Raw genomic sequence first — 23,808 nt, forward strand, 5'->3', positions numbered from 1 at the left:
CTCGTCTTATATTTTATTTTTTAACCAGCCTTAGGAGGCTTAGTGGAGGAGTACCTTTACGTTTTCTGTCATCATTTTTACTGCTGTGTTAATTTTCTATTTGTGAGAAAAATAAATATTTGTTGTTGAGGTTAAGTAACAACTATTATTTGTTGTGGGAAAGATATGTACAACCGCATGTCACATTAGTTAGGGCTTCCTGGACCCAGACCCTGAGGGGGAATGCACCGTGCTTAGGCCCCGTTTTCTGTTTCCTACGTATTCTGCCATTTTCCCTCTGACTTCTGTGTCCTCACATCTATCCTCATTCAAGTTCTTGAATCTCACTCCATGGCCTTCTTCCATCACCCTGCCTTTGGGCTCTTTCCCCTTAATTTCACTACCTCCTAGAACCTATTCACATTTCCAGTCCTCAGGCTTCTCCTCCTGTCAAACAGCTTGTGTAAGGCTTTACTTTCAGCCAAATGGGCAGTTTCTCCTTCCATCACAGCAACAAGACTACACATATTGTGTTGCTAATTTTGTTCTAGGGGTAGCTGAATATTTGTGATTATTGTGTGACATCACAACAGCTCATCCAATCATGTCAAAATCCCCAATCACATTACAGTATAGATGGGCCAAGGGTGAAACACTTCTAATACATGAGCAAGAATGATCTTGTATTGTCTTATCCTCACCTTACATTGGTGCACCTGTAGAATCAACCTAACCTACCAAATTGGGACAGGTTTTTCTTAGCAGGAAGAAAAATAAATACTGCTTTCTTTTTACTAGCTTCTGCAAACCAGTCTGTATGTGTTGGGAAGGGTCTGATGTGGAATTGCAGAAACAAATTCTCTGTCATACATATTAAATTGATGGCTAAGTCTGCAGAGTGAGATGATGCTGGAAGAAATTGCTCCCATTGTAGAAAGCACACTACAGGACAGTGGAGGAAGGAAATCTGGGGCATGAAGTACCAAGATTAGCATGGCTGCTTTAGCTACACACATCCTTGCTTCCCTTAGTTTATGCAACTACACAGTGCCACCACTAACTTCTTTTGCTTTCTCCATGAAACCAGAAATGTTGGCTTCCACAGAAGCTTATATCAGGGTTCTCTGCCCCAAACAAATCTGGGACCATGAGCAAGGAAATAAGCATTATGCCAATCCCATCTTCTTCATATTCAGAAGAGAAAGACACAACAGAGCTATGTCTCTGCCCCTCAAAATTGCAGTTCTTCCAAGGATAAATAATGCACATAAAATTAAGCATGCAGATAAACGTGTTTGTTTGTTTGTTTGTTGAAACAGTCATTGCCTAGCTTATCATTCCATGTGCATCATTGTTCCCAGGAAAACCTAAGAGAATATGCACTGCATGCATTTATGGAGCGTGGGCCAGTTATGAATACGTTGCTTTGGCTGAAATTACAAAGGTGAAATTACTGAAATTACAAAGGTGTTCCTTGACCACCGGTCCCTGAGGACAGAATTAAAAGACATTAGGTCAGTGAGTGTGAGTGTGAGTGTGTGTGTGTGTGTATGTATGTGAGAGAGAGCGAGAGAGAGAGCGCGCGCACAAGTGTGTGTCAAATTCTAGAGACGAATATCTCTCTTACTTACAGATCCCATTTTGTTCTTGATGTTCACTCATCTAGAAACAGTCATGTAGCCAGACTTCCCCTGTTCCATTAATCTCACCCCTGAAATTTTACTCAGAATAAAGAGCAACTGTGGTAATGTTTCCCAGTGGTAGATGGGGATAAGGATCTCTCCATGTTTTTTCCTGCTTTAAATTTCAAATAGTAGCTGGGTAAGTAGAATAGACAGCTTCTGGCCATGCTAGTTTTATATTGTAAGCATCAGGAACTAGATGGACAGTGACCAGGACATTTTTCACATCTGGCTTTTCGTTCGCATCCCCTCCGTAAGGGATATGTGTTCATATATCAGCCAAATTTACCGCAAAGTCCCTGTGAGCTATCAGGGAGCACTTCACACACAATTTGGGTGTTTCATTGCGCGTTAGAGTGTAGCCTGATTTATATCCGGGGTAAAAAAATCTACTTTTTGAGTTGGTTTCTTTGGTCAACTTTGCAGTAAAGCCTTGCAGAAAACCCGTCGTAAAGCCTGCTGTCTGGGAAAGCGCCAGATTTCTCATCTAACCGAAATATTTTTATACTAGAGTTCCTGCATAATGTCCTGTTAAACAGCCCTAAGAATATTTAAACTGCAAAATGAATCCAACAAACTTACAAACAGCTCTAATGGGTTACATGTTTAGTGAAAAACAGTAGTAAACACACACATAAATCAGTACATTGCAGAACACACACACATATACAGATGGTGTTTGGAGGGGGTAGAGTACTGATAGTGTAACCTGCACTCTATATTGGCATGGAATATGGCTTTATTTGCTTACATCTTATCATTATCTACTTATCCAATGTAGACCTTAAAAGGCTGTGAAACTGTGGGCCTCTTTGGCTTGAATATCAGTAATACTCATTATACGATTATAATCACTGCATTTCACGATATTCTAGCATACTATGTTCTATGTTTTTAAAAAAGCAACACATAGAGGCTGTTCATACAAGCAGCCAAACCCAGGCTAGGGCAGCCCAGCCTGGGTTTGGCTGCCCCTGTACACTGCCAGCGCAGCTCTCTCAGTGAACCCTCGTGGTGAACCCTCGCAGGTAGCCCGACTTTTTATCCCGGCCTTTAGCCAGGATTTAAGGGCATGAGCACGGCCTTAACTTTGGCACTGGGATCGTGTGTATGCTCGGGCTGCATGCAGCCTGAGCATACAGAGTTGGGCACCTAGAGCACCTGACTCCCAGGGGAATCGCCCAATGCAGCACACTTGTCATGCAGTGCATTATGGGACCCCTGGAGGCCAGGAAAACAAATCCTGGCCTCCACTGATCCACGCTGCTGGGAGTGAAGTGAAGATTGGGTGGGTGTGTGGTGGCACGCCAAGGAATTCAGCCACCGTTATCTGGGGGGAAAGTAGGTTCATCCCTGCCTTCCCACACACCTGGTCATGTGACTAGCTTATAGACATTTGACCACTAGTTTAAACTAACCTAGTTTCCATTTAGCTTAGATTCTGTTCTGTAAATGTCAAAAGAATGCAGGCATATACTATCTTACAACAGAGCTTTTCAGCTGGTTTATCTCAGTCACATAGCTGATTGTATTAGGATCCCACACATAGTTAAAAAAAAAACACAACTGACAGACTTCTCTTTGTTGTGAACTGATTAGTATATTTATTGCAGATCTTTATGATAATAAAGACAACCAAGTTTATGATATCCATAGCTTCGGTGGGTGTATTTATAATAATCTAGCTGGTAGTCTTTGGGGTACTGCAGAGGGACCTGGAAGAGAGCTGGTCTTGTGGTAGCAAGCGTGACTTGCCCCCTTAGCTAAGCAGGGTCCACCCTGGTTGCATATGAATGTTACCTCAATCCAACAAGTAAGATCTACATACAGAAGCAGATTTGCGTATATGCCTTATTCTAAGTAATATATTGGGTTCATCTAGACCAATATTGTGTACTCTGACTGGCACCAGCTATCCAAGGTCTCAGGAAGAGAAAGGTCTTTTCCAGCCTTGCCACTAGAAACACTTTATGCCAGGGACTTAACCCCAGCGTGTCTGCATGCAAAGCATGTGTTTGACCACGGATCTATGGCCTCCTGCACAAAGAGCCAGTGAAGATTTAGATGCCTATCTTGATATGCATTTGCATTGCAGGTTCATCCAGGCCCCATTGATCTTCTTGGATAATATTTTTCGATGCAAATGGTGAAGTGCACCTCCCTATGGGGCCCCTAGCTGTTCCATGCTACTAGCTGCACCTGCCTAGAGATTTATCTGGGCCAGTTTGTGCAGTAAAATGCATCACGCCTGCTAGATTCGTGGATCCTGTTCCTTTTATTAAATTGACCTGGCTGCTCCTACCAGTACAGAATGCATTACATCTAGGCACAAAAAGAGGAGGAAGGAAGATCAGTGCAGAATACAACTGGGTGGAAAGGGAATGAAAGAGAGTAAAATAAAAAAAGACTTAAGTGTTCCTAAAGCAGAGATTCTTACAAGCGGGGGTTCTTGTAGTAAAGGGAGTCTCCTTACTGTCATCTAAAAAGTCTTCTTCCTCATCCTCCTTTCTCAGCCTCCGCTTGGTCTCCTCATCATAAATGAGGCCCAGCAGATTGGCTGGGCTCTCACTCTCGCTATGGCAGAGCTCATTGAGACGGACTCCAATTGCCTGTTAGCAGAAACAAGAGGAGAAAGGTTAGTGTGTTGAGAAGGTATTCTATCATAACAAAACTTTGCTGGAGCAAAGAATCATTCTAAACCACCTTTCCAAAATGAGACTGTGGGGCTGGGACCCAAAGACCACAGCTGGTTCAGTTATGCAAGTGCCAGGTTTTCGGGATGACTGAGAATTTTTTCTGCCTTATTCATTTTCTCTGGTTAGTGATGAGTTTATGAAGCTGCAGGCTGAAAACCTCTGGACATTGAGTGAAATGTAACAGGAATTTGTGTAGCTCAAACGGCAGGGTTTAAAAGAGGGGCAACTTAAAGAGGGGCATGTCAGCACTGGATCAGCTTGAATGTTGTTGGTGCATCAGCACAGGATTAATCTAGATGTTTGCCTTTATTTGCTTATTTTTATATATTTATTAGTAGTAGTCGTCGTCATCGTCATCATCATCTTCCAGTGTAAGCATGGGTATGAGGAGCTTAAGAATGGGTAAGAGAATACTGCTTTTCAACAAAATGTTCCCAAAGCGATTTACATAGCAAAAGGAATGAGTAAATGGTTCTCTGTCCCAAAGGGGATCACAATCTTAAAAGAAACAAAAGGGAGAAACTAGCCTGTTACAGCCAGCAAAGATAAAACTCAGAGTTGCAAATACAGAGGCTATTCACACTCATATGCAGGGGAGTAGCAAGGTTGGAGTGGGCCCAGAGACAAGGTTTTAAAATGGGCCCCCCGCCTACTGGAGTGTGTGTGTGTGTGTGTGTGTGTGTGTGTGTGTGTGTGTGTATACACACACACACCCCTATATGCCACAATAGAACATCATCCTAAATTATTTTTTTTAAGGTTTTGTAAATTGTGGACGATGCAAGTCATTTAATGGTACGAGAGAAAGACAGGCTGTTCTGGTAGCTCCAGGTCTTAACACTCACATCAGTTTTGGAGGATGGATACAACTGAAGGAAGCCTGGGTGGCTGCGTGGCTGGGGGAGTCAGTCATGTGACTTGCCTCTGCCCCCCCCCAAGGCAGTGGGCCCCCAGTCTCCCCTTGCCCTATTCTAGTTACGCCCCTGCTCGCATGCAAAACCAGACTAAGGGAGCCCAGCCTAGTTTTGCCTGTGTGTGTGAACCGCCAGGATAGGCCTGATCCCGGATGCTCCATGGCAGCAAACCCTCCTATTTAGCCACCCAGTAAAATGAGGTTAAGGGAGCCAGCGCGCCCTTAACCCCATTTTTTTGCTCATGTGTCAAAGCAGCTGCGGCTGCCACACTCAGGGAGCGGACGGGGGATTCTGCACTTGCGCAGTGCATTATCAGAGCTCTGGTGGGCAGGGCGGCATGCAGCAGCATGTCCCAGCACCCCGACCCTTGGAGCTGCTGTGAGAACCACTGTTCGTCTGGGTGGGCGATCCGCCCACCCAGGGAAGAGGAGATGATCGTCTGTGGGGAAGGTAGGTTTAGCCCACCTTCCCCGCAGCCTGCCCGTGAGAAGAGGCTCACAGTGTTTCACAGAAGCAAAGATTTCCAGTCCCAATCCTGATTTTGCTGCACTTCAAAGTCAGACAAGCCATTCTGAATTAGAAAAACAGCAACTGGGTCCTTTTAAAATTGTAGAGAGCGATTCCTATGTGACCCTGCAATGTAATAGTTATTCGTTCCAGCAATTCTAGAACAGCATTTATATGATATTATCTTTTTACTTATGGACCTGTGTGGTTGGATTCCCAACATTTCAAATTGACTAGGAATCAGCAAGAACTTAAGAAAGTCCTGTCCATGATCATGCTTTTCAAAGAGAACTGAATGAAGTCATGTCTAGTAGTATCAAAAAGCAAAATTAAATTCCTTCTTTCTGACAAGCTAGTTTCTACATGCAGGAAGTGTGTATTTTTTTAATGTGAGGGTGGGTATTCAAGAAAAGAAAAAGAAAAATTCAAACTTACATCTCCCCACTGATAGAAGAGCTTGGCTGCATTCCACTGTAACTTCTGGTTACGTTTGTTCCCCACTATTGGGGAGCGACCACGGGAAAGACCTTTTTTAGTGATGTTCACATGGTGTCCCTTCATCCATTCTGGCCAGTTGCCACGATTGCAGCGGTGAACAAAGCGAGCACATTCCAGAAAAAGGGCTGCTCTTGCCACCACTGGTGCCTCCTGGAATTTGTTAGCAACATGCCAGTAAAATGTTAAAAACAAACACTCCTAAACTAACATGGTGCCAAATAACATCAGGATGTGCATTTTATGCAAATGATAATTCTTCTACAACACACTCCAAGTGAGGCAGATATCATAGATGACTCTTGCTTATCATGCCATCTTATCAGTTAACAAGAGAAGGCAAGTTAGGAGGTGTTAAGAATTCACTATACCTATGCTGTCAGATTTGCAATGTCATCTCTCAAACAAAGAGAATATACTGTATATGTCTGTAGAGGTGCCCTTACCCCTGGACTTTGGGGCCAAGGTCCAGGGCCTCAACACCCCCTGCAGCCCCCCAAATCCTCTTTAGTCTGTCCTGGGTGGTATGGTTTGTGCCTCAAGAACCTACGTGTTAAAAAATGATGTTTAACTTGCAGCAGGGGGTGGGGTGGGGTGGGTGGCGTCCAAAGGCCTTTAGGTCCAGGCTCCAAAATTACCTAGGTACACCTCTGTATGTCTGTTCCAGTTTATCACATGATAACCAGCTAAAACCTATTGAATGTATTGATTTTAAACATGACTTTTTAGGAGCAAGTAACTGAACTGATTTGTAACTGGACAAGTGGACAATTACGTTTTCTTTCACTCCTAGGACTTCAGGCTTACCAACTCCTTCGGCCTGAATGCCCTCACCCAAGTCTTCAGGGGTGGCTTGAGGAGCTTACTTTGAGAAGCTTACTTTGCTGCTCAAAGCAAAGTAAGTATTCCTGCCTCGCTAGCACTGCCCTGCCCCCTGTATCAGCCAAGCCAAGACATTGCTCCACTCCGCCTTCACTGGCCATTTCCCAGGTGACTGACTCACAGCCAGGCTGTGAGCCCTATGCTGATCACCGTTTCTCTTCTTCCTGGAGGCATTCAACTTTGTTCTCTAGCCAGCATTAGGTATCAACCGCTGGTCTGTCTATCCTCCAGTAGACTTTTTTGAGTTGTTTCCTCCATTTCTTTTGAGTTGAACTCCTTTTTTAAACTCAGCTCAACTCCTTTTTTGAGTTGTTTCCTCCAAATGAAGACAGAACACTTCTTTAAGGTTGGGATGTATCCTGTGTTTGCTCTAAGGAAGTGGTTCTCACACAGGAGAGGGACAGATCATCTGGAGGCATACAGTTCTAGGGATGATTGGCTTCAGCATCAGAATTCCCTTCAGCATCAGATTCCCTCCAGCATCAGAATGGCACAGCCACCAAAACTGCTACATGGTAACCATGGAAACCACAGGGAGGAGGAGCTTCTCAGAGCCAGGGGTGAGGGCAGAGTGATATCATTGGGCACAGGCCCTTAGAAGGACCCACAGCAGATTCCTAAAACCTGCTCTGTGTCCATAGCCTTTGTGTGGTGATGGGGGAGTGACTTTCTCAGGGCCCACCTAGGTAGGAGTGGGCCTATGGAGAGCAGTTTGCTGTGGGCCCTCTGAAATCTGGAGGTAGTCCTGGAGCTTCTGGCCACTGTAGCTGCTCTCTCCCTTTTCCCTGGCTGGCTGATTTTAAGGGCAGCCAGAGATGACCTGTTCTAATCCTCATTGAATTTGTGTCCCAGTCTATTGAACCTTAATCATACAGCAGTTGGCAGCGTACATCTAGCTGTTTGTGAAATTTTTTTGCATTCACTCACTGATGAGATTTCTGTTGCTTGGCTTGGGGTCTTACAGTAGAACATGCAGTAAATTTAGAAGGTGGCCCCCGAGTTCTAAAAGTTGAGAAAAAACGTCTCTAGAATGCATCTTTAGCAGATCAGGATCTGTATACCATAGATATTAGTGAACTTCCCCAGTCATCCTTTATTCAAACTCTCTCCAAAGGGGGTTTGTTGCCTGGCAACCTGAGCCCTCCATTCTGGATTGCGTAATCAATTTCAGCAGGATCTCATGCCTAAAGACTTATCTCACTCAAGAAGGATTCATGATGTAAAATCTTATTGACCCATTCTAAATATAAAGGAAAAAATCATCATCAGAGAGAGTTAGCATGCTGAACGTCAGAGTATTATGCAAATACCCTGCAATAGCTTACCTTATGCCCAGAGCAATCTGAAGAAGCAGCAAGAGAAAGATGAAGATGTGTGACAGAATGGATAAGGATGAATTCACACCACAGAGAAACACATCACAAATGAGGAGAAATGAATCAGCCAGGAGAAGCATAGCTGAAAAGAACCACAGGTTACCACTTTCACTGTCAACAGAAAACAAAACAAAACATGGCTGCAAAATTTTAACAAAATGGATGCCATTGGAATTCTGTTTAAAAGTGACCTTTCTGTTTCTTCCATTACAGAGATTGTGTGTGTGTGGGGGGGGGGGGTTGGTAGGGATGCAGAACAACAACTTTATCCAGTGCTTTACATAATCTTAGAGGTTGCCGGTAGGGATGTGCATGGAACAGGGCCAGTTTGAAGTTTGATGCCGGTGGGGGTGCCGCTTTAAGGGTGGGGGAGGGTGCACTTACCCCTCCCGCCACTTTCCCCCCCCCACCGGTGCTCACTGCCAGTAAAAACCTTCGGGGTGGCAGCATACCTCCCTGCCGCCCCTTCCCGCTCCTTGGCTGGAAGTGGCCAGAAGTACAGGGGTGTGCACACACACATCAGATAGGCGTGCACTTCCGGCTGAGGAGGGGGAAGAGGCAGCAGGGAGGTACGCTGCTGCCACAAAGGTTTTTACCGGCAACAAGCACTGGCAGGGGGAAAGCGGCAGGAGGGGTAAGTGCACCTTCCCCCACCCTTAAAGCGGCATCCCCACCGGCATCAAACTTTGAACCAGCCCCATGCTAGAATCTGTTCGGAGGCCTGTAATAGGGCCATTTCTGCTCCTGCCTGCCCAACCATTTCTGCTCCTGCCTGCCCAACCTCCAGCCCCAGCCTCACGGGCTGCACCTGCCAGAGCTGGTGTAATATAATGGTAAGGCTTCTCCACACTGCACAGAGTGCTTCCTGAAAGAAGGAGATCAGTGACATTCACCCCTCCCATGCTTCAGCAGAGGGGATGGAACAGCTGCATGCACACTTTTTTGTTGTTGCATGTATGCAGCTTTTGTCAGGATATCGGCCACTATGCATTATCCATGAAGCTCCTAATTTTTAGCAGGAAAGGGGGGACTCTGTGGAGAACCAACATAATATAGTGGTTAGAGTGTTGGATTAGAACTAGAGAAACCTGGATTCAATTCTTACTCGGACATGGAGTTCACTGGGTGACCCTGGGCCAATCATTCTCTCTCACCTTAAGCTACCTCACAGGGTTGTTCTGAGGATAAAAGGGAGAAAGCACCATGTTCTCCACTGAACTCCATAGAGGAAGATTGGGATGAAAATGCAAATAAACAAATAAATAAACAAATAAATAAATAATCTGAATCCAACTCTTTCTTCCTAACTGATTAGATAAGAGGGACAACCAATAACACATACCTCCTGGTCTAATGTAGAGGGAAGGAAGCCAAGAAAGAATGCACAAGTATGCTAATCAAGTGGTGAACCATGCTGCAGCCATGGGAGGGCCAAATTTGGTTTGAGGACCACCAATCTGCTTCATCCACAAAGCTGATCTATACATTATACAGAACAGGATGATATCAATTTATTCTATACAGAATAGGATGAGGCAGTATCATTCTGGACAGTATAATTCCATACTGTAGGTGGGGTTCATATACTTGGATGCTTCTTCACACTGGATCCCCCTTGCCCTACATATTCTAAAATGGCACATTAGAGACAAAGGTTTAGCATAGGCCTCTTTCTGATGCTTTAGTTTACAACATGCAAAGAGCTGTTTAAGTTTGTTCAGACATTGTGATAAAGAATCGAGTGCTTCCAGCTACTGAAAGTAGATGTGACTGTGCAATGTGTCTGGATGGCTAACAGACAATCCTTGCATCAAAACAATTAGCTATTAGGGGAAAAATTATAAAGGAAACAATAGGCTGCCTAATCAACTTTAATCACCACAGTTCTCAAAGGAAAACAAAGAGGAGGAATATGAAAATGAATATAAAAGCATATGCAATGTGAAAAACAACATTAATTCTTCAGTGGATTGCAAGGACTGGAATGTTCAACTAAAATTTTCTACATGAAGCCAACTTTTTTTGGAAGCATGCTGTGTAAACCTGATTGTCAGATGATAAAATTATGACCTTGGTTGCAGAGACTCCATGCTTTTCATGTTAAGAGGCCAAGATTCAGTTCTTAGGACTTTCTTTTAAAAGGATCAAAGATTAACATGGTACCCCAAGAGCCAATGGCAGCCAGGACAGAGAGCACAATGGTAAATGGAATGGACTATTAGTCTGACTCAGTATAAGTTCATTCTTTATATGTTATTTCTGTATTTTTCTATACAGTCATTACATTGCTGTGCTCTGGGTCACTTGAAAACACCCACTGTGAACCACAGAATGACATCCCGTACTTGTGTTGCACAGTGGCTTAGGATGGAGTGTACCAACAGCTATGCCAAAGCATGATCTGCACAAGCTATGGTGATTCTCTAATGTGATACGAAGGTATTGCATTATATGTATTTAAGAAAGAATGTTGAGTCTCAGATGATTTTGTACCCTTGTAAATATTTTATTTTAACGGAATTCCTTGTAAAGTAACTATAAAGTAATATTCACAGATCATTCAACATTACTAATCCTTTGCTTAAAAAGAAATAAAGATACACTGATTTCCCCCACTCTGCGCTGTCCAAGGAATGCAATGTGGCCAAAGACAGCTTTCCTGGAGACTTGATTCAGTTACGAACTCTGTATTGGCCAGAGATAAAGCCTCAGTTCTACATCTGCAAAACCAGAGTAAAAGTGGCCTACTTCACAGTGCTGTTTTGAGGATGAAAAGAATAAGGGATATTTGACCAGAATCTTAGAGGTAAAGTGGAGTCTAAATTTAAAGAAACCAACATGCTAGAGTATCCTGCCATGCAATTTTTGCAGGCATGTAGTCTTATTTGATATTTTTGCTTTCAAACTGGAAACTCTATATCTTCCCCAATTTCAATGATGGGTAAAGTTACCAAGGCTTTGAGCTTCAACCATTCAAGAATTAGTTGTGACTTGACTCATATGTACATGCACTAAATATGGTGGGGCAATAATGGAGCCAGACCAGCGGCGGCCCGTGTCCAGCCGCTGTGGCCCCCCTCGCCCCGTCCCCCTAAGTCTGATGTCAGATGTGTGGGTTAGCCAAGCATCTACGTCTGATGTCAGATGCGGGGGGCATGGTCTGGCTCCTGAACAGGACCACACAGCCCCATTTGGGAGTTAGATTCAGGCAGGGAGAGCCTCTCCTAGCCGCACTGCAAACGCAGCACAGGCCATCTAACTCCCGAATGGCACTGGCCACTCTAGCACTGGCCATCTAACTCCCGAACGGGGCCACATGGCCCCGTTCAGGAGCTAGACTGGGCCAACACTGCATTCACAGCGCAGCCAGAAGCGGCTCTCCTTGCCTTTAAGGCAGGGAAGATCTGCTCCTGGCCATGCTGCGAATGCAGCAACGGCCATTTAACTCCCTGCTTGGGAGCTAAAACAGCCCCCCCTCCCGGGTGTGTGTCAGGGCTGCAAAGCGCAGCCCCTGAGGGGCGGCAGCCCGGGTTCTTTGAACCCGGTCGCCCAATGATGGCTACGCCCTTGTGATGGGCGTAAGAATCTATTCACTATGCTATCTATTCACTATACATTCATGGGCTAAGGTCTAGATAGCATAGACCTTAGTCCACGCATGCAATAGTGAATACTCTGAAGTTTCTCATTCTCTTACTCTGATAAAAGGGACCAAAAGAAACAAGAATATGTCATTACCAAATTATCTTTCTGCTGCTGAACCAAAGAGGCCTACACTGCACAGCATGTGGCCATGGTCTAGTGGAGCCCTTCATAGTCAACGGCCATGGCCAATGGCAGATTAAGTGGCAAAATTGGACTGTGCCTCATCAGACTACAGAAGGAGAAAATAACATGACTGAAAGCTCTCCGTGTACATATAAAACTAAATGGGGGTGGGTTGGTTGTAGGATTCTAGCCTAGCCATCACTCCCTGACATGATACTCTTCTGTGTATAGTGGGTTCCCCCCATGAGGTCATGACCAATTATTCCACCACTACCACTTGCAGCCTGGCATGGCACAATCCAGGAACAATTTTACCAGGCAGGTCTGTTGTTTGTGCAGACCAGGCCAATAAAACCACTGAGAAGATATGCAAGAGTAAGACAGAGTATAGCAAACTTTGTTTTTAATCCATCACTCACATGTTATGGACAAGAGGCTTGGGCAGGGGCAGCTGATGCCTGAGGCGAAATGTTAAATGCTGCCTTGCCCCATGCCGCAATGAAAGCCAGCCCCTTTCAAAACCAACCCTTGCAAACTTGGAAAGTGGAGTGAAGAGCAGGGAAAGTTGCCAGCAGCCTCCTCTTCTCTCCCCAGGTTTCTTACAAGCTTTAGAAGGTGTGTGAGGAAAGGGTCTCTTGCAAAACTTGCAAGTGTCAGATCAGACTCAAAGGTCTGCTCATTGGTAATGGTGGGGGTGCCTCGCCTCCTGATTACATTCTCAAACCTTGCAAGTTTGGCTTGGGACCCAGGTATTTGAAGGACTGCCTTTTTCTGCATGACCTACTCAGATATTATTTACAATCTTCCTCAAAAGCTACTGGAAGTGCTGAAACCACCACCCTTCTTTGTGGCAGAAGCCATAGAAACAAGGTCAGATCAAAAACTGGAAAGGGTAGAGAGGCAGATGTGGGTTATTGGTACAGTGGCATGGTAGGCTAAGACTATATTGTGCCCAAAATGTTATGCATAGGAGCAAGATAAATCCTTTTCCTTATGTCTTCCAAAAGGCAAGTAAATCTGACTACTGCCTAACAGAAATTGACTCACAGAAATAGGCAAAAAGTATCCAGAAGGAGTTGTACTGACATGAGAATGCTAGTGAACCATAAACATCATGTGAGCATATGTACAGATATCTATAAATACATGCCATGCAATGTGAATGATTTAAATACAATACAAAATTCTGCTATGAACAGCAGTCACAGTAAAACCAACAACAGGCAAGGAGTGCTTCAGTGGTGGATGAGATGAGAGGAAAGCAAGACATACAAAGCAGCTGAAGCAACTGCACAGATTGAACTGTAAGCTACGCTAGGCTTGGATCATCTAGGCCTTGGATCCACAAATCACCATTCTATGAATAAGTCATAGACTAAAATGCTTTGAAGTCTTTTTTGTTTTTGCTTTTTCTCATGAGCAACTAAAGACTCACAGCTATGGTATGCTTCAATTATTTATAACATGAGCTGAACTTCTCCATGAAATTATGGTAGTTGGGGCCCTATATTCTTCTTTTAGGACTATAGCACATCTGCAAAGGAAAGATTTAGCATGCAAAATTGTAAAATGTGGAGCCTTACATAAATCTGAATAATAAAAGAGCTGTTTTTATTAGATGAAGCATAAATCTAATAATCCTTTCATGCTTCTATATCCACAGATCACCACCACCACGCCTTGGGGGGAAACACACAACACACTATTGGGTTAATCATTCTACTCAGCAATGATATCCCACCCCCACCACCCCCATTCCCCACAGAAGTTATCAAATGGATGTGATACCTTAATTTATTCCAGTGTATGCATTAATGAACAGGATTCGTGAGCATTCTGGAAATGACTTACGAGATCAAGGGCTGCTGCCAGGATAGAGGCATCAGGAATTGTTCCTGGCTCACAGCAGTTCAAGAGAAACTGAAAGCGCTTCATGCCTTGCCGTATTGCCCCCAGGTTCACTACATTCTTGGATTTGCCTCCTTCTTGGCTGGAAGCCAGATGATCATCATAGGTCTGGCAACCTTAAAAGAGAGTACAAGGGGGGAGGGGTTGTGGAAGAGAGAGAAAAGAGAAGGGCCACACAGAAGTTTAAACATAAAATGAGCTCACAGAATAGCCTGGTGCATGTGGTTCCTATCTACTATCCCTGTGCATGACCACCAAGCCTATTTGAAGGATGGAGGATAATGCATGAGGAGGAAAATCCACAATAGGTAGTGGCCACAGTGATATGTATGAGGAATTGGAGAAAGTGGGCCAGGAAGGATACATACCGACTTACCACAGGAAGACAGAGTTTTCAGCTCCTAGAATGAGGGCTGTCCGGATGTGTCTGAGAAATATTCTGAATGCTTTCATTTCAGTGCAAACATGAATGTACCAAATTAATTTGCCTCAGTGTAAAGTCATTGTGACACACTGCTTGCTTTAAAATAAGTTCAGAGAAAAGCAAATATGCAGATCCCAATCTGCATATTTAGAAAAGGTATCTCTGTGTTTGTCCTTTCTGTTAGGACTTTATCCCAGAGGCATCTGGTTGGCCATTGTGGGAAACATGATTCTGGACTAGATAGCCCTTTGATCTGACCCAGAGGGCTCGTCTTTTGTTCTTATACTGTTCCACTTATTCATTTGATTAAAAACCAAAAACAAGTCACCTTGGATGCCAGATTCTTCTGTAGAAAAAGTCTGAAAGCATCTTCAGGTGCTGGGGTTAACTAAGGTCAAATTGACTCAGGCTTCACCTATAAATTTTGAGAGCCATTCTTCTGGACTCTAAAAGCACATCATTATATTGTTTGCAATGGCTACAGCTTAAATAAGAAAGTAATTCAGGTGGCAATTTGATTGATATAGGCAGAGTATTTCAGTGCTTTTAACAACCTAATTTCAAAAAATATTTACTACGGAGTAAGTCCTCTCCCACCGATTTAAGAACAACATAGTCTCAAATAAATGTTCACAGATTGTAGCCTTTGTGGCATCCAGACGACTTATTGAATTCTTTTTCTTTTCTCTCAAAATCATGGTTTAGATGAGTGACCCTCATATGGTAGATTCAGACAGAAGCAGAGGCACTCTTACCCCTGGACTTCCAGGCTGAAAGTCCAGGGCCTCCACACACCCTGGGGGCCCCCAAGTCCTCTTTAGTCTGTCCAGGTGGTGTGGTCACCGCGCTGTGCTGCCAGTCCACACTACGCCAGGTGGCCATACTGGGGACCTGTGCCAATCATTACCTCTGCTTTAGAGACAGAGTGGGGAAAGAAATATGTGGGATGGGAATATGTTAAGTTGCGTGCTGAAATGTTTCTGCTAATGCCAAGAACCCACGTGTTTAAAATACTGTGTGTGTGTGTTTGTGTGTGTGTGTAGGGGGATGATGCATAACTTGAAGTGATGAGGGGCAGGGCCTCCAAAGGCCTTTAGGTCCAGGCTCCAAAATTACATAGGTTCACCTTTGGACAGAAGTGCTAAGTATGAAGGTGGCTGTCAGCCTGTCAACAACATGTATTATGAAGAACAAAAATCTAAGCTGGTTCCACTTCTAGGTCAAGGGTCAGAATGGCATGTGCAGAAGTGTCCTATTTGAGCTGGAAACACTTTTTGTACTTGTGATAACTGAAAAGTGCTAGAAACATTTCTTTAATTGGAAGTTTTAGCTTCAAGGAGCAAAAATTATCCAGTTTAAACAATATTGCCAATGTTTATTTTAGATGTACATCGTATGATGTTGGAGAAAAAGATATACTCATATATTTATTTTAACTTTACATGTACTCAGATTTTATGGATTTATGAATGATATGCAGGCAGCTGATGTAGTGTCACAGCTGAAGCTAAGCAAGGCTACATGGCTAGTGATGAGATGGGGAATCCCATGCATACGTTCCATGGAAGAAGGGTGGAATACTAAATTTAAACAAACAAACAAACAAAGTTAGTTTATAAATCTGTCATTGAGAAATAGCCTATGTTTCTTTATGTCTGGAAAAAATTGCTTCACTAACTGAATGGGTTTGGCTTCATTGCTCTTTATGGGTTTGTTTTTTTTAATTCAGGTTTTGCTCATGGTATTTTTAAAAGAGAAAAAAAGTCTTAGGGAGACTATGAGAGCAGCATGATATCACAGCACAGCAGCACAAATACAGAAGAGGGTGGGGTATGAGTGGGGAAAGACAAACTAATCAAAATATTCCCCATTGTGAAGCACTTAAATTTGAGCCATCCAATTTGCATTCTGCTATGGTCATGTTGTTTGTTTTAAAATGGCAGCCTAAGGTCAAAAGGTTAGCTCAGTCAATAATTCACAGCCTGAAGTGCAAAGATTAGCCCAACAAGCAGAAACTAGGAATGCAAAATGTGTCTTCCTAATTGGCTACTTTAGCAGGGTGTGTGTGTGCAAACAATGAATTTCCCCAGGGGGTAGCAAAGAGATATGGAGGGGCTTGCAATTGTCCAGCAGCACTGTCTTAAATATATGACATTTATTTTCATATATGGGGTATTCAGTCATAGCTCTCTGTGGTAGAGCACATGCTTTGCGTGCTGAATTTACCAGGTTCATTCCTTGTTATCTCCAGGTAGAGCTGGGAAAGCTCTGAAACCTGAAGAATTGGTATAGACAATTCTGAACGAGATGGACTCAGTATAAGGCAGCTTGAAGCCAAAACGTGAATTAACCAAAAGGTCTCCTCACTATATTCATAGGACAATATTTAACTATGTGTGGTGTTTTTGGTTAATCCATTCCTTGATCCAAGCCAGCTTTTGAATGGTGCTTGAGTTACTTATATTCCAGTCTTGGAGTGGTGGGGGTGGGGGCGGGGGGCTAGCAAACAGCCAGCAGCAAGAGCACTGAAGGCAGACTACACTTGCCTCTCTGTACATAATAAGGGTATTCACATGTCAGTGCAAAACCGGGCTGAGGGAGCTCAGCCTGGTTTTGCACGTGTGTGATCTGCTGGGATCAAGCCTGATCCCGGCGGCATCATGGCGGCAAACCCGCTTGTGGAGCATCCCTACAAAACGAGGTTAGAAGAGCAAGCACTCTCCTAACTTGGTTATTTTGATGGTTTGTCAGCCACGGCTGCCGGACTATGGCACCCTTGAGGAGGAGGGGGGGATCCCCATAATTATGCACCACGCATTCACAAGGTGCATTATTGAAGCTCTGGGGGTGAGGCAGCGTGTCTCAGCACCCTGACCCTCAGAGCTGCCACCCAGAGCTCATCTGGGTGGGCGATCTTCAGGCCCAGGGACGGCAGCCTGCTTGTGTGCGGGGAGGTAAGCGCTTTTGGGCTTCCTCCCTGCAGGAAAGGTAGCGCTTTCTCACTGCATGTGAGAAAGGGCTCAATATCTACTTCATTAAACTGTTAATATTCCTGATTCAACTCCACTGCCTTGTCCTTGCATACCACATGTCTTTCCACTGTATTCTACACTATGCAGGCCTAAAAATCTTACCTCATTTTGAAGACTGCCTCCGTTCAGAAGCTGAAGTAAAGCACACTGTGTAAGCTATCATTAATCTTTTTTTTTTTTTAAGGCAGGGTATAAATATTTTAAATAAACAAGCAAACAGACATTCCTATTCCTTTTTGGCCATTCTCAAACTAGGTGAGCAGGCAACAAAATGGCAACTGCAGTTCAGAGCAAATAAGTGAAAACTGATGCACATTGGGGCAAAAGAATTCAAATTCACACATACACTGACGGGATCTGAACTGTTGGTGACTAGCAAGAAAAGGGATCTTGTGGTGAACAGCTCAATATGTTGACTCAGTGTGTGGCACTTGTGAAAAAGGAAAATTCCGGGAAATTCCAAAAAGGCAATTAAAACAAAAACAAAAAACAGGTTGCTCACCTGTAACTTATGATCCGGTAGAAATCCATCAACATTCATAAAAATGGAGCCGGCACCTGACTCTCATGTAGAATACCACAGTTTGCTGTGGTGACTGAGCCCCACCCACACAGCATGCTGTTTAAAAGCAGGCCAGTGCCATGTTCCTCAGTTTTTGGATGACCGCCGTGGAGGACAGTCATCAGTGGCAGGTGAGTTCATGCACATGCTGAATGCTCATAGCAGAACACTACTGCAGAGGGGTGGTTCAGGAAGGCCTTGTGGATATCGACAGATCTCTACCAGATCATAAGTTACAAGTGAGCAACCTGCTTATTTGGATTGAGATCCACTGAGATCCATAAGAACGGGTGTTTAGCTAGGTCCCAACGGAGGAGGGTGCAGTAGTAGCTATTGTAACACCCACTTTAAAATGCTTCTCCCACATCTTGCCTTGGCAGCAGAGCACACGTTTATGACGTAATGCCTGACGAAAGGTAACTCAGTGGACCAAGTAGCTGCTTTACAGATGTCCGTGAAGGTTACCCCTGATAAGTGTGTAGCTGATGAGGCGTAGGCCTGGGTAGATTGGGCCTTGATTGCCTCAGATGGTTTCATGTTCTGTGAGTTGGAGGTCAGCATAATGCGTTCAACCAGCCATCTGGAAATTTGTCTGGGAATACAGAAGCCTCTAGCAGAGCCCTTCTAAGCTACAAAAAGGTGCTTGGTGGACCTAAAGCCCTTAGTATTGTCTACGTAATATAAAAGCACCCGGCACACATCCAAAGAGTGCATCGTATGTTCTAAAGGTGTAGATGGGTCCCTAAAGAATGTACGGAGAACAATATCTTGACTGAGGTGGAGATCAGACACTACTACTTTGAGCATAAAGTTGGGGTCCATACGCATCAGTACTTTATCAGGATAGATCCTGGTGTATGGAGAATCAGTCCTCAAAGCTGTAAGTTCACTAACATGCTTTGCCGTAGTTATAGAAAGTAGGAAGACTGTTTTTAAAGTTATTAGTTTGATGGAAGTAGAACTCGCTGGCTCAAATGGGCTCTGGGTCAATGCTGAGAGAACCAAGGAGATGTTCCATGGTTCCACAGTAATACAAATAGGTGGGAATACATTCATGAGGCACTTCAGGAAATCTCTACTATCTGAGTGAGAAAAAAGAGTCTTGCCATCACAGCCCAGATATTTGGAAGAGAGTGCCACCGAAAGTGGCTTAGGGCTCCTGAAAGCTGTAGACAACTGTTGAAGCCAATGCTGATGGCTTCAACAGTTTTGGTGTCAAGGCTGTCTTCAATGGTGATTTTGACATCGACGTTGATTGGCGGGGCTCGCCTAGAGTCGAGGGACAACACCTCATCATATATGGCAGAGTGAAGCCTCAGAGCCCAATTCTTGCATGTCTGCTTAGAAAAAGACAGACACATCTTGCAAGAGGAAACGTTGTGTTCCTCACCAAGGCAGATGAGGCACAAATCATGGAGGTCCTTAGAGGGGAGCTTAGCATTACAGCCCTTGCACCTCTTAAAGCTCCGTTTTCCTCAGCCATAACAATAACCGAAAAGCGTTGTCCAAAGTCAGTTTCCAAGGTCAAATAACGCCAACGTAGTCCAGAAGCAAATTCCAAGTCAAATAACCTGAAATAACCATCCATTCTCCACCCCCCGTAAATAGATGAACTCATGAAGCGAGTACTGAAGAACTTTATCTGACAAGGACCGACAGACCAAGGTCTGAACGCAATGGCAGTTGGAAAAGAACTGAGAACATGGTGCTGGCCCACCTTTGCAATGGCAGAAGAGGGGCTTCATCTCGTGCTTGTGGGCTTCCTAGAGGCATCCCATGGGAAACAGGATGCTATGCTAGATATGCCTTGGGTCTGATCCAGCAAGGCTCTTCTTATTTTATTTTGTGGACAGTACAAGAACACAGTGCTTATGCCCTGTTTATGCAAGTGTTGTTTACACAAACACTGCCTTAGTTATTTACAGCTAGGGCAACTGAACAACAATAGGCAGGATCCAGACTAAATTGGTTATGATTAAGTCCCACTGGCTTACACAGTGAGGAAAATTATTCAAATATTCTCATTGAAATAAAAGTTACACATAGGAACATAGGAAACTGCCATATACTGAGTCAGACCATTGGTCTATCTAGCTCAGTATTGTCTTCACAGACTGGCAGCAGCTTCTCCAAGGTTGCAGGCAGGACTCTCTCTCAGCCCTCTCTTGGAGAAGCCAGGGAGGGAACTTGAAACCTTCTGCTCTTCCCAGAGCGGCTTCATCCCCTGAGGGGAAGATCTTGCAGTGCTCACACATCAAGTCTCCCATTCATATGCAACCAGGGCAGACCCTGCTTAGCTATGGGGACAAGTCATGCTTGCTACCACAAGACCAGCTCTCCTCTCCTAACTACACATTGCCTAACTAGTTCTTTTTAATTTAAATGGGACTACTTTGAGTAATTCACCTCATATGTCAGCCACTAAAATCAATGGGACTAAGGTTAGTCATGACTCATTAATTTCAGTAGTTATGACTAAGTCTGAATACTGCCCTCATTACTGACAAATCAAAAGTGGGATCATGCTGTCAACCACTGAGTGAACCCTCTGAACCTCATTTGTTGAGTTCCTGGTTGAGTTTTTAAGTGCCCACCTATATTAACCAGAGTACAGCAAATACTGTATAATTTCTACTCATAGATAGTCATTGAGTAGAAGAGTTCATGAAAAATAACAGGGCTATCCGATCAAGGTAGGGCCAGATAAAGGCTCATCAGAAGAGAACTAGGTAGGGACGGTGCTCATAGAATGATTATAAGGGCTGAAGCAAAAACTGTGTACACATTAACATCAGATTGCTCAAATATAGACATTGGCAAATCACAATTGGTCTTTAAAACTGGATTTCCAAATACAAATTTGAAATTAATAGATGCTTGTGCATCTTAAATGCAAACTTAGATGCTAAAATCGGAGTAAAATTTGTTATTGAAATCTATCACAATCTACATCATATGGGTGCTTTAACACAGGAATCAAGTTTCAAATGCTGAATCTATGTGCAGCTACAGGAAGGAATACTGGAGCTTGCATTTCTCAAAGCATCTTTCACCTGATACTACACTAAAACAATATTCTGAAACTAAAAAGACTTTCATAGACAGTTGGTGACAGAACACACACTGGTGGTGATCTGCTGTTCTAAGGAAATGTCAAACATTCTACGGGCATATCCAAGTCTTTCTAATTATATTGCAGTAAGAATAAATCCAACCACTTCTCCTATTAAAATAGCATTTTGCATGACTTTATTTAGATATTACTGCTGCTTTCTAAAGAAAGCAGCCTTTTTGTACAGGAATGTATTGGTGATGGAGAAATGGCCACTACAAGATACATATACTGATGCAGTAATGTCATGCCTACGTTTGACAATGTAATATGCAATGCCAGCTCATGTAGTGTGGTATGAAAAAAATCAGAGAGAACAAAACTCATTGAGATGGGATGCTGTGTTCCTTTTTCAATACAAAAATAGTAGAATGTCAAGATGCAAGGTTGTTTCCTTGGTAACAAGGAGCTCACATCTGAAACTGGATGGCTGTGAAGCACTTGAAAGCATAAAATCCTTATCCTTTTTGTATAGGAGGGGAAGTCAATATTATTTTAGATACCACAACTTTTAAAAAATAGCAAAACAATTAACTGTTTATCTCAAAGAATTATTCTAAATATGATTAGGAATTTGTCTGAGAATGCAGGACAGCATCTCTTTCAGAAATGATATGGAGGCACAAGACATGTAAACACAGAAGAAAAGAGATAATTAAAACACATTTTGTACAGGGTTTTCCATTTCATCAGTACTAAACTTTACCTAAAATGATAGATGATCAATAATGGGGAATAAAAACTGGTGGGCACAGAGATAATTTCACATCGAGGAGTGAAATTAAATATTAGCACAATATATTTGGGACCAGATATCTGCATTCAAAAATTTCAAGTTTTTTCTCCAAGTGGATTTTATTTTTGGAAGTCCAAATGTTACTTTAGCTTAATTGATTGGCCCATATTAGCATGTTACTGTTCTTGGCCAGAATTTCATTGAAATCAAAATGGCACAGGGAGAAAAAGGAGAAAGAAAATGGCTACAAAGTATGTGGAGGTAAAGAGAGAAACAGAATGGGTACAAAAACTAAGTTTTTAAAAGGTAAAGGGTAAATGAAAGAAGGAGGAGTAAGGAAGGAAAAATAGAACAGAGGGGAAGTAAAAAATTAAAAAGGACTGAAGAAACAGAACCCTGATTTCTAACCATCTTTTTCTTCTGTGTGATGAAGCTTGGATGGATGTCTTCGGCAGGTGCGCCATTTACCAAGACGCTTGAAGAAATTCTCCTCTTCGTCCCGCCCATTCTCCAGGCCACTTCCTGGACCTCCTTCAGATAACTTCACTGCACTAGTGAATTTGACCTGAAGAAAAGAAGAAGAACATGAGCAGCATTCGTTGCTAATATGCCCTCTTTCAACTTCTTCTGAGGTAAAGTTAATACTCCCCCTTCTTGAAAATACAAAATTTCGAACATACACATATCTGTATATTTTACCCATTATGCTCTGTGAGAGCAATCCAGTCATAGGTAGCACGGGTGGGGTGTCGGGGCGCAATTTTCCTCAGACAAGTGTCCTCCTAAAACAGCCCACCTTTGAACTCTGTAGTTACTTGAAGGAAAGGCACATGTTTATTCATGTGAACCTCCTAGAAACATCCAGGCTAGGCGGTATAAAAATCAATCAATCAAGTTTCCTAATGCTTTTATTTATTATCATCAATCAATATACATAAAAACCAATTTCCCATAGACTTACTGCCAACTCTTGGAGACAGCACTGGGGTGCTTAGCAGCATCAAAATCAATACCATTTCCTCCACAGACGATGCGGCACTTCACACGACATGTGTGAAGTGCCTGAGGGGGTTCTGCGGGGAGAGTGGGCTTAGCCCGCTCTCCCCGCAGACAAGCAGCCGCTCGTAGCTGGGCGGCCAGATTGGCCGCCCACACGACTGTCAGCTCTATCATGGAGCCGGCAGAGGCTGCATGGCCCTTGGAAGTTCCCGGATGCCCCGTGCGAGCACATGCAGCATCCTGGAGAAAGCCCTGAGCCCAAGACGCTGCTTGCAGCCTCCCGGCCAGGGGTCTACTTGTGCATCACTGTGCAGCATGGTGACACATGAGCAATGAAATGTGGTTAACGGAGCACTCATTCCATTAACCTCATTTAAGGGGAGGGTGGTTTAGGTGGGCTAGCCACCTTGGGAGTGCTGGGCTTGCCTGCGAGCCCAGTGGTTCCCATGACCACTGGAAAGCAAGCTTAGCCCGCTTTCCAGTGATCGTAGGAATAGCTTCAATATGTTTTAAGATGGTACCATTAATGTGCAATATATGGTTATTTCTGTTCCAGAAATTAATCATCTTTCAGAAATTCATCATGGGGACAAAGCTTGACCCCTGAATGTATTCTGCCCCTCCCCTAATGCCCTCCCCATTTTTTTCTGGTGACACTACTGAGCCCAGCTGGCTCACAGTCAAACAGGTAGAGGAGGAATTACTGGCTAGCTTTCATTGTCTTAATTCTTCTTAT

The 23,808-nt window shown here is 43.6% G+C and overlaps 1 protein-coding gene across 11 annotated transcripts in view; it reads right to left on the reverse strand.

Annotated features, from left to right (window-relative positions):
• The window catches only part of LOC128339530 (protein unc-80 homolog), a 254,357-nt gene that overhangs the window by 137,316 nt on the left and 93,233 nt on the right, over positions 1 to 23,808 (reverse strand). For 5 of the 11 annotated variants that reach the window (XM_053283623.1, XM_053283620.1, XM_053283615.1 and 2 more), the window contains exons 21-24: positions 22,482 to 22,638; positions 14,151 to 14,323; positions 6,214 to 6,426; positions 4,099 to 4,270 (exon numbers count right to left, since the gene is read on the reverse strand). In XM_053283623.1, coding sequence (XP_053139598.1) covers positions 4,099 to 4,270; positions 6,214 to 6,426; positions 14,151 to 14,323; positions 22,482 to 22,638 — 715 coding nt within the window. The remainder of the gene's footprint in view (positions 1 to 4,098; positions 4,271 to 6,213; positions 6,427 to 14,150; positions 14,324 to 22,481; positions 22,639 to 23,808) is intronic. The other 6 variants (XM_053283625.1, XM_053283624.1, XM_053283622.1 and 3 more) reach the window with 3 other exon arrangements.

This window comes from Hemicordylus capensis, chromosome 1, assembly GCF_027244095.1.
Source record: "Hemicordylus capensis ecotype Gifberg chromosome 1, rHemCap1.1.pri, whole genome shotgun sequence".
Taxonomy (NCBI): domain Eukaryota; kingdom Metazoa; phylum Chordata; class Lepidosauria; order Squamata; family Cordylidae; genus Hemicordylus; species Hemicordylus capensis.